Source organism: Trichomycterus rosablanca, chromosome 22 (genome assembly GCF_030014385.1).
Source record: "Trichomycterus rosablanca isolate fTriRos1 chromosome 22, fTriRos1.hap1, whole genome shotgun sequence".
Classification (NCBI taxonomy): Eukaryota; Metazoa; Chordata; class Actinopteri; order Siluriformes; family Trichomycteridae; genus Trichomycterus; species Trichomycterus rosablanca.
The window spans coordinates 5,572,451-5,587,936 of NC_086009.1; the positions used below are offsets into that span (position 1 = coordinate 5,572,451).

Here is a 15,486-nt window from a genome sequence, read left to right on the forward strand (position 1 = left end):
GCCCAACAGCAGCAACCTGGAAGTGGTGGGGCTTGAACCAGCGACCTTCTGATTACTAGTCCAGTACCTAAACCACTAGGCTACGGCTATAAATTATGTATTGTAAAGGGTTTCCTTTTTCGTACAAATGACTACAGCAATTAGTTTGCGTGCCACACAGCTTTAGGGTCCTTGGCAGTAAGGAGTTTGGTATGTTCTTCCTGTTTTAACATGGATTTCCTCCCACCTCCTGAAACATGCCAGTATGTGGACTGGCTACTCTAAATTGTATGTAAAGTGTAAGAGAGTAAACTTAGTATATATATATATATATATATATAACTATATAGACAAAAACAAATAATAGGTTGCAGAAAAAATGCTACCGAGCCGTTGAGGAACCGTAAGAGCCGACTCTTATTAGTGAGCTGAGTCAAATTGTATGACTCACTGAAAAAATCCGGAATGCCAATCACTGCTCCCCGTGCTGCATTGCCAGTGGGCGTGGTAACGATAACGGACAGGATTAGGAACCAATCACAAATGAGAAAATTATTGACGACTTCATTCACGTCACAACTATCCAATCAGAATACAGAAAAACACGCCATTAGCAGCTGGTTTAATGACGTTTTGTTGTTTACTATGGGTTACAGGAGAAGGTGCAGCACTACATACATACCTGCATCTGCAGCACATACAGTCACATTATGTATTAGTTACTCCTACAATACAGGTGCACATTATAGGTGTACAGTTACTGACTGTATTTCATCTGTTAGGCGCAATTTGACAATCATCAAAGACTTTGTTTATCAATAGGAACCTACCATCCCTGGACCACCAGTGACCAGATATTATTTGGTGATGGACAATTCTCAGCACAGCAGCAGTGTTAGAAACACAGATTTAGGACTAACACTCGCTTTCTCACACCTAGAGACAAACCTAGTTTATATTTTTTGGAAGTTTGGGAAAAACCCAAACAAATACACATTGGGGAGAACTTGCTAAACTCCTCACAGTGAAGCAAGGACCTATGTTACTGTCCATCACTCAGTCCACCAGATGTGCCACCATGCCGCTCTCATTTTAATTATTTTAAAATAGTAAATAATGTCATAAATTGTACAAAAAAACCGATAGCTGCGCATTTATCATATCAGCCATCACAAATACTGCTGCATGAACAGAGTTAAAATCAAATGAGTGCTTTTCGTTTCCTTTATTCATGAATATTACATGTTACAGCAAGATGAATAATACAGGAGTATGAAAGGCATGCACATATTAGCTTGAATTAATTCATCCCAAGTGGTTCCAGCACTGGAAAGCTCACACTACATTACTGTATAATAAAAAAAAAAACACTGGCAAAACATAAAGAACACCATGATATAAAAACTAAGTTAGACTTTTCTACACATTTTGGGTTGGTTTCCCAGACAGGGATTAAGGCTAGTCCAGGACTACATTTTGCTTTAAATGGAGAATCTCCATTCAAGATGCTGTGTAGTCTAGGACTAGGCTTAATCCCTGTCTGTGAAACCAACCCTAAATGTTCAAATACTGAATCCTATTAATCTTAAGAACTGGAATACTGCATTTATCTAAAAAGTACAAAAGGCAGATGTCCTTATTTTTTGAAAAACAAAAAATAAAATAAAATTTGCACTCAATCACCACTAAAATGGTAATACAAAAACAAAAAAAAACTACCAAAAATTGAGTGTTTAGACATAAATTACAAACATGTATATATATTACAACATACATAAATTACAAAATGCCTTATTTCTTGTGCATAATGCAGTAATTTGTTTACAACTATTGTACTGCATAGTTTTTGTATGCAATAATTAGCAAGTCCAATTGCTATATATTTATCCTCAGGAGTCACTAATTGTTGGTATCTGGAGTGTCAAAAGGTACTGACATACCTGTACATTTACTTGCTTATTTCGTATTGTTTTAAAATGACAAATAGAACGTAATATGATCTAGTTCTTTAAACAAGAAAAAAGTGGGAATTAATGGCTTAACATTTTGTTACAAAGAGCTAAGTCACATCTAGGTAAGGACTGGGTAACATATCAACATTATGATACAGAACCAGCCATGTCTATTACAGATGACAAGTGATATCATGTATTAAACTCTGTCTGCTCAACTACCATGATGTGAATATTTCTGATCACCCACCCCTAACCCAAGGTATCACTGGAAACTCAAAGTGCTTTACGGAAACCAGAGAACACTGTCTCTGCCATATCTGTTGTTTATCATTTAAACATGCTGTACAGTACACAATACAGTAATTATCTGGGGGTCCATAGCAGTGTTTGGGAGTGTTTCTAAATGCTTGTTAAAATAGGTGCTAAAAAGTTTATGGATCTTCAATGTCCAGGAATTCTTTCTTTGGGTTAGTAGCACCTCTGTACCAAGCACAGGAGTCGTCGTTTCTCTTGATGCAGGTGTAGTGTCTAGCTTGAGGTCCCTGCCTGGTGGTCTCCATTATCCAGTCAGTCCATAGACACTCGACTGGATCACTGACTGAACAGGGTACAGAGGGGCAGCGCGCAACCTGGGAAACAGATTAGAGAGAAAAAATAAATTATATGGAGGTGGCTCAGTGGTTAAGGTACTGAACTAGTGATCAAAAACATTGCTTAAACCCCTCCATTGCCATTTTGCTACTGTTGGACCCCTGAGCAGCAAGGTCATTAACCCTCAATTGCATGCATTGTATTCAGTCATGGTTATAAGTTGGTTTGGATTAAAAAATATATCAAAGAATACACTGTGTAATCAGTTTCTTCAAAAGTCACCCCACTTCATTTAAGGTGCCCAATTACAGGCAGGAATGATCAGTGAAGACTCTCTTTTGAACACTAAGTGGCACTGTAGACCATTGTATGAAGTGGGTATGTACACAAGGGCCATCAGCAGTGGTGTATAGTAACGAAGTAATAATACTTCGTTACAGTACTTAAGTAGTTTTTTGAAGTACTTGTACTTTACTGGAGTATACAAATTTTCGGCAACTGTCACTTTTACTCCACCACATTTTCTAAAGAAATGGTGTACTTTTACTCCGTTACATTCGCTGTATGTAAATTCGTTACTCGTTACTACAGAATGAAGGTAAATGATGTGAGATGTGTGACGGACTGCACGCTGGTTTGGTGAATCTGCGCTTGTGAGTTGGACGGTGGTTAAACACATTACTGCGCATGTGCAAACGTGCTCTAAAAGCTATCGGGAGTTTTCTAAAAGTGCGTCGTTCAACCAAAGACCCTCAAATATGGACATTTCAGAAGCTCCAACACACTGATGTAAGTTAACAATGATTAACAAAGTAAAGCTGTAGCATCAGCGGTTTTTTAATATTATTAGCATTAACATTGTTGAGATATCTACCTCCCATTTTTACCGATTACATTCGAACCACAAATAAAACGTTTCATAAATCATTACATTTGTTTGGAATTCATTGACTGCAAAACTCATGAACTCATGAAACTCAGATAACTTCTGTATTAGACCGGAGGAGAGATTCATGGTACTGAGGAACATGCAGCACGTCTTTAACACTTTAATCATCTCAACAAGAACTCAACTTATCCAACTTATTATTCATGATTTTTCAGCTGTTGGCTTCAAGTTAGAAATGGTGTTTTCTTAAAGTAAGAATACCAATAGTTTTTAGTTTAACACATGCCATTCAGTGAGTAGATACAGCCCAAAAAGATTATTTAAATACAGCTTATTTTACTCAAATATTTTGATTTAAAATAATGGTTGAACAGATCATTAAAGGGATAAAAGTGCCACACGTTGTTAAACTCTCCTGAGTTTTGCTTTAAATTAATTATGCCAAAATTATTATTTTTTGTTATTAAAATATACTACCCAAATAAAAAAATGGGACAGTATAGAAAATGCTAATAAAATAGATGCAGTGTTTCTTACATTTACATCGACTCAAATTCTAAAAACGTTGGAACAGGAACATTTAGGGCTCGTAATAAGTCAAAAAAACAACTAAATAATGTCATGATTTCAAACAGGTGATGTCAACAGTTGATTATGATCATGAATTGGCACAAATCATGTTCAAATGAAAGGAAGAAAACAGGTTAATTGTTAAGGTGGTTTACAGGCTTAAAAGAACAATCTTTATATTTAAAATGACCGCTTCCATTTATACTAACAGCATTTACTTTTACTTCTACTTTTAATACTTAAGTACATTTTCTAAGTACATTAAACATCAGATACTTTTAGACTTTTACTCAAGTAATATTCTAAAAGGTGACTTTTACTTCTATCAAAGTAAATTTCTGGTAAGATACTTGTACTTTTACTCAAGTATGGCCTTCCGGTACTTTATACACCACTGGCCATCAGAATAAAAAAATAAATAAAGTGCACATTATAGAGAAAGTCCACAAGAGTCTAGTGTTGTCTGTCTGCTTTGGCCACGTTAATCCAAGTGAAAGTGTTGTAAGACAAAACATGCCTTGGCACAGATTCTACCCTAGCCTCGCTCTAAAACACCATTCTTCAAAGATACTCCCAGTGGGTGTTTTGATACAGTGTCTGATCAAGGCTGATGGTATTTGTGATACTCATCTGATACAGTGAATTTTGTGCTGAAATAATGTGTGCACTCTGATGCTCCTTGTCCTTTTCACTTCCTTTAGACTGAAATCCATACAGTGCGCACATGTTTCTTGATTCAGTGTGTTCAATGACAAGTTGCTGTCACAGAGCTGCTCAACAAGAATAGAATCATTTGTTTTCAGAGCCATTAGGCAACTCTACATCTCTTCCCAGCAGGGGTAGCTGAGGACAGAGTGTCTTAACTATATGCAGATCTACTGTTTGTGTGTATATATATTCTACACATTCTACTCGTGTTTGTGTACCGTTACTCTTTACAGTTATGTTTACTATCATTGTTGTTTAAAGCTACTGGTGGCCTAAATTTCCTTCAGGATTAATACGAGTACATATCTATTCTTACTACAAAGAGGCATTTAAATGGCTCCAGATGCTTCATACACCTGCAATGATGCATACATCATACACTCCAATACATACCCTGCACATACAGCCCATGTCGTAACGAGACTCGAAGCCTTTCCTCTGAGCAGGAGTCAAAGACTCCCACGAATCGATGAAGTCGCATAGAGTCACGTGCAATGTGCCATCAGACTCCAGTTTACCTATGCAATGCAAGCACACAGAGATGCAATCAGTGAAAAGTCATTAGTGTGAAAGATCTCTCAAGTCAGGTCATTGTTCCAGTACCTGTGATCAGGTATTCCTTTTTGTCATTACTGTTAAGGTTTACACCACACACAGCAGACGAAGGTCCGGTAAAGATGGCATCAATCTCACGGTCAGGCCCTTTGAACATCTAACATCAAAAGCAGGATAGAGAAATATGAGCGTCATGACATGATAAACGTCAAACACATGAATATTAGAATTCAGTTCTCATGGATTTAAAGCATTTACTCTAAACAACTATCTGGGCTTTAACAGTGACAGAGTGCTGCACTAAAACTCTTCAAAGAAGCCTCAAGGACAGCACTGTACACCCTGGCATTCTCTCAAGCCACGAATGAGGAAGACATCTGGGATGCTTTTTCAGCAATCTGGAAGCAATTTTCATGTGCTGAGGACTAGATGGCGGCTTTAAAACTGCATGTAGCAGAGCGTTTCAGAAGCAATTCTTTAAATGTACCATTTTTATTTTGCAAAAAAAGGCATAAGCCGAACTAGTTTTACAAATACATTTCAAAACTGTTTGGTCACCACTTTTAGACAGTTTAAAAATAAATAAATAAATAGATATAATAAACCATATACAGTATATTCAACGGGGACATCAGAAAATATGCTGGACTTATACATGTGCCAGACCTATAAAATGTGCAGTATTAAACAGTAAAAGTAGTTACAGAAACATGCAGAATTCCCATTAGTTTCTGCGCTAGATAGGGTAATTATATTTTTGGTCCATATAATACTTTTATTTTCATTTTTATGGCTGCAAGGTAAGTTTGAACTGTTCTTGTATTGTATTGGGTAAGTAAAAAATATTTGCTAGAAGTGTATTGTCTTCTATACATGCTGAAGCCCTGTGAGAATCTGCATCTGGTCAGTGTTTGTGGCCACTAGCCGCTAGGGTTCTTCCTGGCCAGCACACAGGAAAAAGTAAGGATTCCAACCATTTAGTCACAGAAAAATGAACCTTATCATCAACACAAACAAAATGTTATTGGGGTTTCATGAAGTTTTTAACATTTGTTAAAAAATACCTTGATTTGTTTAACATCATACCGGATCCTCTTGATTGGATTGCCGTAGACATCATTACCCGTGACCACTTCTTGCTGTCCAACCACTCTGGCTCTGAAAACTAAAAAAAAGGAAAAAATGAAACCAAAGCTGAAACACTAAAGAGATCAAGAATGTTACCCAGCCTGAGAACAGCAAATTCTCTCTGAGTTCAGTAATTCCATTCACATTTTTTGTCCTGCTGGTGCACTGCATATGGAAAAACATGAGTATTTGATTAGTGGCTATGTAGATGGGGATGGGTGCTTGGCCTGGTACAAAATACTCTGCCTGAAGCTTGAAAAGTTGGCCAGTAGTCTCACCCCTGCATGCTGTTGGCTAATTATGAATGCTCTTAGATCTGTGTTCCATCAGTCAGAAGAGTTCTGCTGACTAAACAAAGCTGCAGGGAGTGATTGGTATGTTTGTGTTCAACAGGCTGATTAGTCTTACACTTTACAGCTGGAAAAAGAAGCACACAAACAAAGACAGGTATGTTTTGGAATGTTTTGAATGACCACAAGTGCCCACACTGCCAAACTACCATATTTTTGGCCAGTTGAGAACAAATGCATGAAGCTTTTGATTTGCCTTTAAAAAAAGTCATCAAAAAGAGTAGTCACGTGCTACATCCTCACAACCTCTCCAGAATGCTGATGGCCTTCAGTTGCCTCTCTGTCCTTAGAACACACTTGCTCGAGTGTTTTCTCAGAGAGGCCATACATACCCAACCAAAACCCACTCCCGAGCACAGAGCTGCTCTTCTCTAGGCCACACACATCAACTACACCCGCTAGAGATCCGTGGTTAGAAAGTCAAGCCTGACACACTGTGACTGTATGGACACAAGGCTGCAATGTTTTATCCAAATTCAATCACAAGCCCTCTATTCTGCTTGTTCATTCCATTCCAAATTTGGTTTCATATTTTCTGGAAGCAGGAACATGATGTGCCCATCCGTTCTGGCATTAGCTAGGCTGGGCTGTACATGCAAAAACATTGTTTGCAAAGGCTTTTCTACAGAGGTTTTTAAGGGTAGATTTCATACTGTCCCAAAAACCTGATATTGTACCCTTGTTCGATTCAGGAATCCTTTAAGGAGTGGTGTTAATACTGAAAGCATTGTGTCAAACCACAACTCTGCAAATGTCCATTTGTCATTTATTCAGCGTATGCATATTTACAAACCCCATTTCCAGAAAAGTTGGGACGTTTTGTAAAACACAATAAAATCAAGAAACAATGATTTGTTAATGCTCTTGATTTTTTAAATGACAACATTGGGTTTTTTTATTTAAACACATTTAGAATTTGATGCTTGCAACATGCCTGAAAAAATGGACATTGACTTCTTTGTGCCAAAAATGAAAAGGACCATGCAGACTGTTATCAGTTAAAGGTCCAAAAGCCAACATCCGTCACGATATGGGGGTGCATCAGTGCCCATAGCATGTGTGACTTCTATATGTATGAAAAACTCATCGACGCAGAGGCTTGTATTGGGATGTTAGAGAGACAGGCTGCCATCAAGGCAACATCTTTTCCTAGGAAGTCCATGATTATTTCAGCAAGACAATGCCAGGACTCGCTACAACAGTGTGACTTTATAGACATACAATGCATGTGCTTATCTGGCCTGTCTGCAGGCCAGATCTGTTTCCTACTGAAATTGTATGGTGCATTATGAAGAGGAAAATTAGATGACAGCGACCATGGACTGTTCAGCAGAGGAAGTCTCGCATCAAGCAAGAATGGAGAAGAATTCCACTTGCAAAACTGCAACAATTAGGATCCTCAGTTAAAGGTGTTTACAAAATACAATGAAGTTGTATCTGTTCTTTCTACTTTTATCAGTTAAATAAAGATTCAAAAACAAATCACATATTCTTCTTTTTGTGCTTTACAAAACGTTCCAACTTTTCTAGAATTGAGGTTTGTACGTGACACTTCTTTAACCCCCCGAGCTGTTGGAAAGTACTCACGAGGTGCATATTTGCACATGGAGTGAGAAAAATAAACAGTAACTACTGAAAACTGTTTTTTCGATGCATCAGATCCATCCTGATTTATACATACATATTACATATTTCCCTGCCAATTACAGTGTTAAAACCTCAAACATGACCAATCAGATTATTCTGCATGCGGTCTTGGGGCAGATCGCTTTTGCACAGAGCAGTCCACCTACGCTGACTTAAAGCAAATCCCAGTCCTTCATTATCAGGCAGACCAGAGCACACCCAGGCTTAAAAAACTGCTTTTAACACATGCCCAAACATACCACACTGGGTCCAGAAACAAAAGCGCAACTGTTAAAAGAAGTCAAGTCCATAACAGGGCTCTGTTCACAGATTTTAAAGGAAGCAAATGAGCATTCTCCAAGTGTGCTTGTTCACAACAGTATATTGTTGTGGACATTTTGTGGGGAACCTATAAATGTGTTCTATGGTTAAAGAAGCAGGCTGGAATATGTAAGTGATTAACCAATTAACTGTTGACCAACAAAGTCACTGTTTAGTAAATTCTATAGGTTAAGCAGACAATTTAATTTCACAAATTATCAGTAAATAAACTGCTAAAAAAATCAAGGTAACACATAAATCACACATTAGATCTCGACGAATTAAAAAAAATTGAAATCATTTTTTAGAAACAAATGACATAATAACGGTCACTGGAAACAAAAATCATTAACTCAATGTGGTCTAGATTTAAAATCACACCAAACAACAAAGGAAAAAAATGAAATCACAGGCTGATCCAATTTGCGTGAATTTAATCACGTCAACTTATAATCTGGCTTAGTGGCGTGTATGGGCCCCACATGCCTGTATGCATTCCCAACAACGTCTGGGCATGCTCCTGATGAGTCAGCAGATGGTGTCCTGGGGTATCTCCTCCCAGACCTTTATCAGGGCATCAGTGAGCTTCTGGACAGTCTGTACTTCTTGGCGCCATCGGATGCACCAATGCATAACGTCCCAGATGTTGTCAACTGGTCTGGGAAAAGTGAGGGCCAGCCAATTACATCACTGCCTTCGTCATCCAGGAACTGCCTAAACTACACACTCTGGCCACATATGGCTGTGCATTATCTTGCACCAGGAGGAAGCCAGGGCCCACTGCATCGGCATAAGGTCAAAGAATGGCTCTGGGAATTTCATCCAATTACCTAACAGCAGTCAGGGTACCATTGGCTATCATGTGGAGGTTTGTGTGACCCTCCAAGGATATGCCTCTCCAGACCATCACTGATCCACCTCCAAACTGATTATGCTGGATGATGTCGCAGGCAGCATAACGTTTACCACGGCATCTCCAGACTCTTTCACGTCTGTCACATGATCAGTGTGAACCTGCTCTTATCTGTAAAGAGAAAAGGGTGCCAGTGGTGGACCTGCCAATAGTCTCATTGAGGATGTCGGGCCCTCATCTCACCTTTATGGAGTCTGTTTCTGACTGGTTAGAAACATGCCCTCCAGTAACCCTGGTGGTCAGTTTGTAGGGCTCTGGCAGTGCTCCTGTACCTTCTTACACAAAAAGAGCAAATACCAGTCCTGCTGTTGGGTTGATGCTCTTTACGGCCCTGTCCTGCTTCTCTCATGTAACAGCCTGTGTCCTGGTATCTCCTACACATTCTTGAGACTGTGCTGGGAGACACAGCAAGCCGTCTTGCGATGGTATGTATGTATGTGCCATACTGAAGGAGCTGGACTGGGAACAACTTGAACTCAACTTCATTCAATTTAGGTACCACCAAAATTAGTAACAGTAAAGCCTAAAGCATTCTGGGCTATGAAAAGAGCAGATTTAATGGAAAATCCCTCCACACAAAAAGGTCTAGTCATAGTGACTAAAACCAACAACATACAGGTGGGCACACTGTGACTGGAAGTGGCATACCATTAAAACCAATTCAATAACAGTGCACTGCTTTTCAAAACTAAAACAGGAAAACCGTATGACATGGCATGGCTAAGTGGTCAGGTAGAGGTTCTGGTGGAATGCAGCAAAGCTTCTATTTTTAGAATGTTAATTCAACAAGTCTGGCTGGAAGACAATGACGACTGGCTTTCCTTGGGCAGAACACTGGAAACAACAGTGATCATGCAATGCTGTGTCACTATGTGGTGCACATGTGGCTAGTTAAATGTTGGGGTGTAGTTACGCCTTTATAACACAGTGAAAAAAAGGTCGAAAGCATCCTACTGAGATCAGACCACTTCAGCCAACTTTAACTCATGTGGCTTCAGGCTGCCATAATGACAAAAAATGCAGATCTTTGATGTGGTCGTACTGTTTTGTGCAAACATCTGGACACCCCTGGTCAAATTCTGTTTTGTTGATTTAGGTAACAATAAGTAAATACTTACTGATTTGCTAACTGGCAGACTTGAGTTGCACTAGTCTCTAAAACATTAAAACCCAGATGGATTAAACCAACTCACTGGGGAAAAAGATAAACATGCTGATTAAGAGGATTTTGGTAGGTGAGTTTGTTGCTGTGTTCTAACGCTCTAGCTCACCACAGCTGAGATCTAGGGCTTAAGAATTCATGATGCTATTGACCTGGCTGACTGACTGAGAGTGAAGGAAGTTAGCAGTATATAGCGGGGTAGCACTGCTACTGTCTTATTATCTATGCAGATAAAGGAAGTTAAAAGAAGTATTGGTTAAAAGGAGCACAGATAACTTGACATCAGCAGTGCTACCACCCTGGCAGGGCATCCTACAAACATAACTGGCATTATGTGTCGCATTGAGTTTCTCCTCACTGCCTCTGCAATATGTGATCCCAGGGACAGGCAGTAAAAACATCTTTAGCCTTGAAAGCTAAAGTTTTGTTTAAAACAAATTAAATGTACATGCACATCCAGCCAGCTTGCTTATTAGCTAATAATCCTACAAAACACAAACTCCCCAATGCCACCTAGTATACATACATATTCACCTGTCTATTATATTATATCAGATGTAAGTGCTATATAAATATAAATGTATCATAGAATTTTAACAGTTTAAATAAAAAAACTATTAAATTTAAAACTATTACTGTTTTTATGTCTATGCAAAATAGTTTTTGACTAACATAGCATTCTTAAAGATGCAGCAGTGTGAAACAAATATTTAGTAATGTAACATCAAAATGTGAAACTTTTTGGCTGCTCTTGTATTTAGGGGCTGCCACAGCAGATCTGGTCCACTCACCAGGCAGTTTTTACACCAGATGCCCTTCCTGATGCAACCATCCAATTTTTATCCGGGCTTGGGACCAGCACTGAGAGCGCACATACAAGTGCACATCCCACTGGCTAGGCTGTTTCAGTCCCCCCAAACACACACACTAATCAGCAATATTTAGATACCAGCAATAATTGAAACTAGCAATAATTACATTGAATTAAATATTGGAGTGGATGAGTGACTAACAAAATAACATATTCATGCACATAACAGGCAACTTGAACAGTAGAAGCTTAAGGTAATAATTGTATACATACAGTGGTACCTTGTAACTCAACGTCCCTAAACTCAAAATCTTTAAAACTCAACACAATTCATCAAGAAATTTGTACCCTTAAACTAAACATTTCCCTTAAACCTTAGTGTGCGACTGCTGCTTTGTTGAGCGCTCGGCTTGAGCGGTGCGATAAAACACCATCAGCGTGTGTGGAATCACTGTCAAATCCACTCTGAATTAGCTGGATTTTCTTCACTGTTTCACTTTTTGTTTTTGTTTATGCATTTTCTCCCCTTTTTTCTCCCTTTTTAGTGCGTCCAATTGCCCGATTGCGTCATGCTTCCTCTCCACAAATGCCGATCCCGGCTCTGATGGAGGAGAACGAAGCTAACCCACGCCCCCTCCGACACGTGGGCAGCAGCCGTATGCATCTTATCACCTACACTTTGCCGAGTGCAGTGCAGCTCAGTGTTGTGTACGGAGAGACACACCCTGACAGCACTCTTTTCTCATATCTGTGCAGGCGCTATCAATCAGCCAGCAGAGTCGTAATTGCACCAGCCATGAGAGAGAGACCCCATCCGGCTTAGTCCCGCCCATATCTGAACAACAGGCCAATCGTTGTTCATGTCGCCGCTCATCCTTAGACGGCAGGCAGAGCTTGAGATTCGATACGATGTATTCGCGATCCAGCTCTGGTTCCAGCGTGCGTTTTTACCGCTGCGCCACCTGAGCGGCCCACCGTTTCACTTTTAAACTTGTGTTACAGCTCGAGGTTCTGAGAAATTGTGAGAATCAGTTTTTCAGAGAGAGTCTAAAACGCTTATTATTAAAAAAAATCTTAATGTGACAGTGTATTAAAAGAACGACATAGAAACACTAAAAATGTTTTAATTATTACTGCTCATAAGTTATCTCTTCTAATTAAGACGCATAAGAAAACAATAAAGACATTAAGGTAAAGAGCAGGTTTTACTGTATTTTTATTTATTTTCAACTGTATTTCAGTGTTTTTGCTATTGTATTTGTGTTGTTTTCAGTGTATAAATGTCAAAAACAACCCCATTGTTTTACATTAGCCTAAAATATATGCAGTTCCACGAGACCATGGAACGCATTAACAGGTTTTCCAAACATCCTTATGGGAAAAATACCTTGAAACTCAACGCCTTTTAAACTCAACGCCACTCCCAGAACCAACTGACGTCGAGTTTCAAGGTACCACCGTTCATACATGTTCATATCTGTGTATGGCAACACTGGACATGTTATTACTTCCAAAATAACAAAAGATTTGAACAAAACTAATGCAAAATACCTTAATGCCTTTTACCATTATAAATGAGTATATGGGTCGTTTAATTTGAGAGCACTTTTAATACTCGACAGTAAAAATTATTCAAATTAATTAAACAGACTTATCAAACGTTACTTTTACTCTATTTAATCTTATTGTCACACGTTTAAGTACTAAGTATTGTAAACAATACTGAATATCACTACTGCATCATCCAGCCCTGTCCACAAAACCGTTAGAAAGCACATCCTGACTGGAGAGAGAGAGAGAGAGAGAGAGAGAGAGTTGGTTGGTTTTGATGCTCGCTTTATCATTTAACCATATTTATAGTGCTGTGAAGCTTCTGGAAAATGTGCGCACATTGTGTAAACACACATTAGAGACTCTGAACAGCACAGCACTACCTCAGACTATCATTAGTGCAGAAGCTCATCTTACCGACATCAGCGTTGCAGTGAGCTTGTTGAGGATGAACAGGAGAGCAGCTGCAGGCTTCCGCCAACTTCGCCGCCCGCCACACCACAAACAACAGGAACGGAGCGCACAGACTACTCGGCTTGGTCATGTTCACAATCAAATAGCTGAGCTGTAAAGCTACAAGACTCGAAATTAAGAATTTCAGCCCCTAACAGGAGAGGAAAAACTTTCCGGACGAGAAAGTGAAAACCACAGGGGGACCACGGAGCTTCCTGAGTAACGGAAAATCTCGCGGCAGTTCTCGTGAATCCGCTCGGCAGCTCTTAACGCCCGCTTTTTATCGCCTGGAATGTAACACAGCCACGCCCATTTTCCGGAAACCTGCGCGTGCGCATTGTATGATGAAATTAAACCCTGTTTTCTGAGGAAAATGAATTAAAGACCAGATTTCTACAACATCCTGGAAGTTACGAGTTTTTATTTCGAAAAGCCTCTGCTTTGAACATATGGGCAGCGTCTGTCGTTTCTGTGACCCAGCCTGATTCTGTCAGCAGTCATTCCACCTGATGCCCATCCTCATAACATTATAAATGTCACTAAAACTGTTTAACCGTTTTACCCAACACCATCATTACATTTATGTATTTATTTATGTGACAGACGATTCACCAATTCACAAGTTTAATGTCAAACACAGTCATGGACAATTTTGTATCTCCAATTCACCTCACTTGCATGTATTTGGACTGTGGAAGGAAACCGGAGCTCCCGGAGGAAACCCACGTAGACACTGGGAGAACATGCAAACTCCACAAAGAAAGGACCCGGACTGTCCCATGGGGATCAAACCCAGGACCTTCTTGCTCTTAGGTGACAGTGCTACCCACTGAGCCACCGTGCCACCCTCATCATTAAATTACAACACGTAATGTAAATAAAACATGAATCGAAAGAATCAAAATAATTTTCATCTTTAAACATAGACATCATGTAACATCATAGACGTCATGTAACATTGTCAACCACAAAGGTTTTAATATGTTAAAACTGGACAATTTTTCCAGTGACAATGGATACAGGAAATAGAACCAATATGGTTTTTCTTGAAAACATGGCTGTCATAACGTTGTTGTCATATCTTTGTAACAGTATTTATTTATTAGGATTTTAACATCATGTTTTACACACCTTGGTTACATTCATCACAGAAACACTAGTTAAGTTTGACCATGAATTAGTCCTATTATTTTTTTTGAAAAGCAGTTCTCTTCTTTCTCAGTGGCAATGTATGCAGGAAATAGAACCAATATTGTTTTCTTGAAAATGTGGCCATCTTAACGTTGTCCTCATAACTTTGTAACAGTAAAGGCCATGAAAGGAATAAAATATAACATAGTAGACATTGCAATTACAATTATGTGTAGTGTTTTGTTTTAAAAATTAATAATAAAAGCTGCTTGGGAATGATCTATAAAAGTTGTATCAATAAAATATTGCTGTGATTGACACAACTTGCTGTTATATTGCTACACAGGGCTTAAAACTGTATACTGCTTTAATGTATTTACAGTATAAAGTTAAAGGGCTCCTGCTAGACACAACTATGGCCTGCTCATAACCTTAATGAGCTTACCTGCACCACCACAGATTAGGCACAACCACAGTACACTGTGTTAACCACAGTACACTCAGAAAAAAACCAATATAATGTTTACTGTCTACAATACCCAGACAATATCCACATACAGATACTGAGTAATAACAGTCTAATACTGATAGTAATTCCTGTTAACCATCAAACACATGAATGAAAAAATACTTTCTCTACTTTACAGGTCATGACGTACACCAAAGGCCTCCAGAGATGTTTTGTCTTACTCCCATGACAGCTTTATTGGCTAACCATGAAAGCATGATGCATGTACTTCCTGCCAAAAATCCAGAATTCCTGAACTGAAGCCGTAATATCTCTGTAATATTC

At 39.0% G+C, this 15,486-nt stretch overlaps 1 protein-coding gene across 1 annotated transcript; it reads right to left on the reverse strand.

Moving 5' to 3' along the window:
• Nucleotides 1-1,185: 1,185 nt before the first annotated feature.
• On the reverse strand, nucleotides 1,186-13,801 carry timp2b (TIMP metallopeptidase inhibitor 2b). Its single transcript, XM_063018550.1, has 5 exons — nucleotides 13,527-13,801; nucleotides 6,312-6,412; nucleotides 5,296-5,404; nucleotides 5,086-5,210; nucleotides 1,186-2,563 (listed from the first exon to the last, which is right to left on the reverse strand). Exons 1-5 carry the CDS (start codon nucleotides 13,651-13,653, stop codon nucleotides 2,366-2,368), a joined length of 660 nt encoding a protein of 219 aa, XP_062874620.1. The 5' UTR covers nucleotides 13,654-13,801; the 3' UTR covers nucleotides 1,186-2,365.
• Nucleotides 13,802-15,486: the final 1,685 nt, after the last annotated feature.

What these genes read in the sequence shown, in the direction of transcription:
- timp2b (XM_063018550.1), bottom strand. Translation starts at nt 13,653, where the DNA reads ATGACCAAGCCGAGTAGTCTGTGCGCTCCGTTCCTGTTGTTTGTGGTG. An exon ending in ATGATGTTAAACAAATCAAG is followed by an intron (nt 5,405 to 6,311) that starts GTATTTTTTAAC and finishes TTTTGATGTTAG; the next exon opens with ATGTTCAAAGGGCCTGACCG. An exon ending in ACATGGGCTGTATGTGCAGG is followed by an intron (nt 2,564 to 5,085) that starts GTATGTATTGGA and finishes TCTGTTTCCCAG; the next exon opens with GTTGCGCGCTGCCCCTCTGT.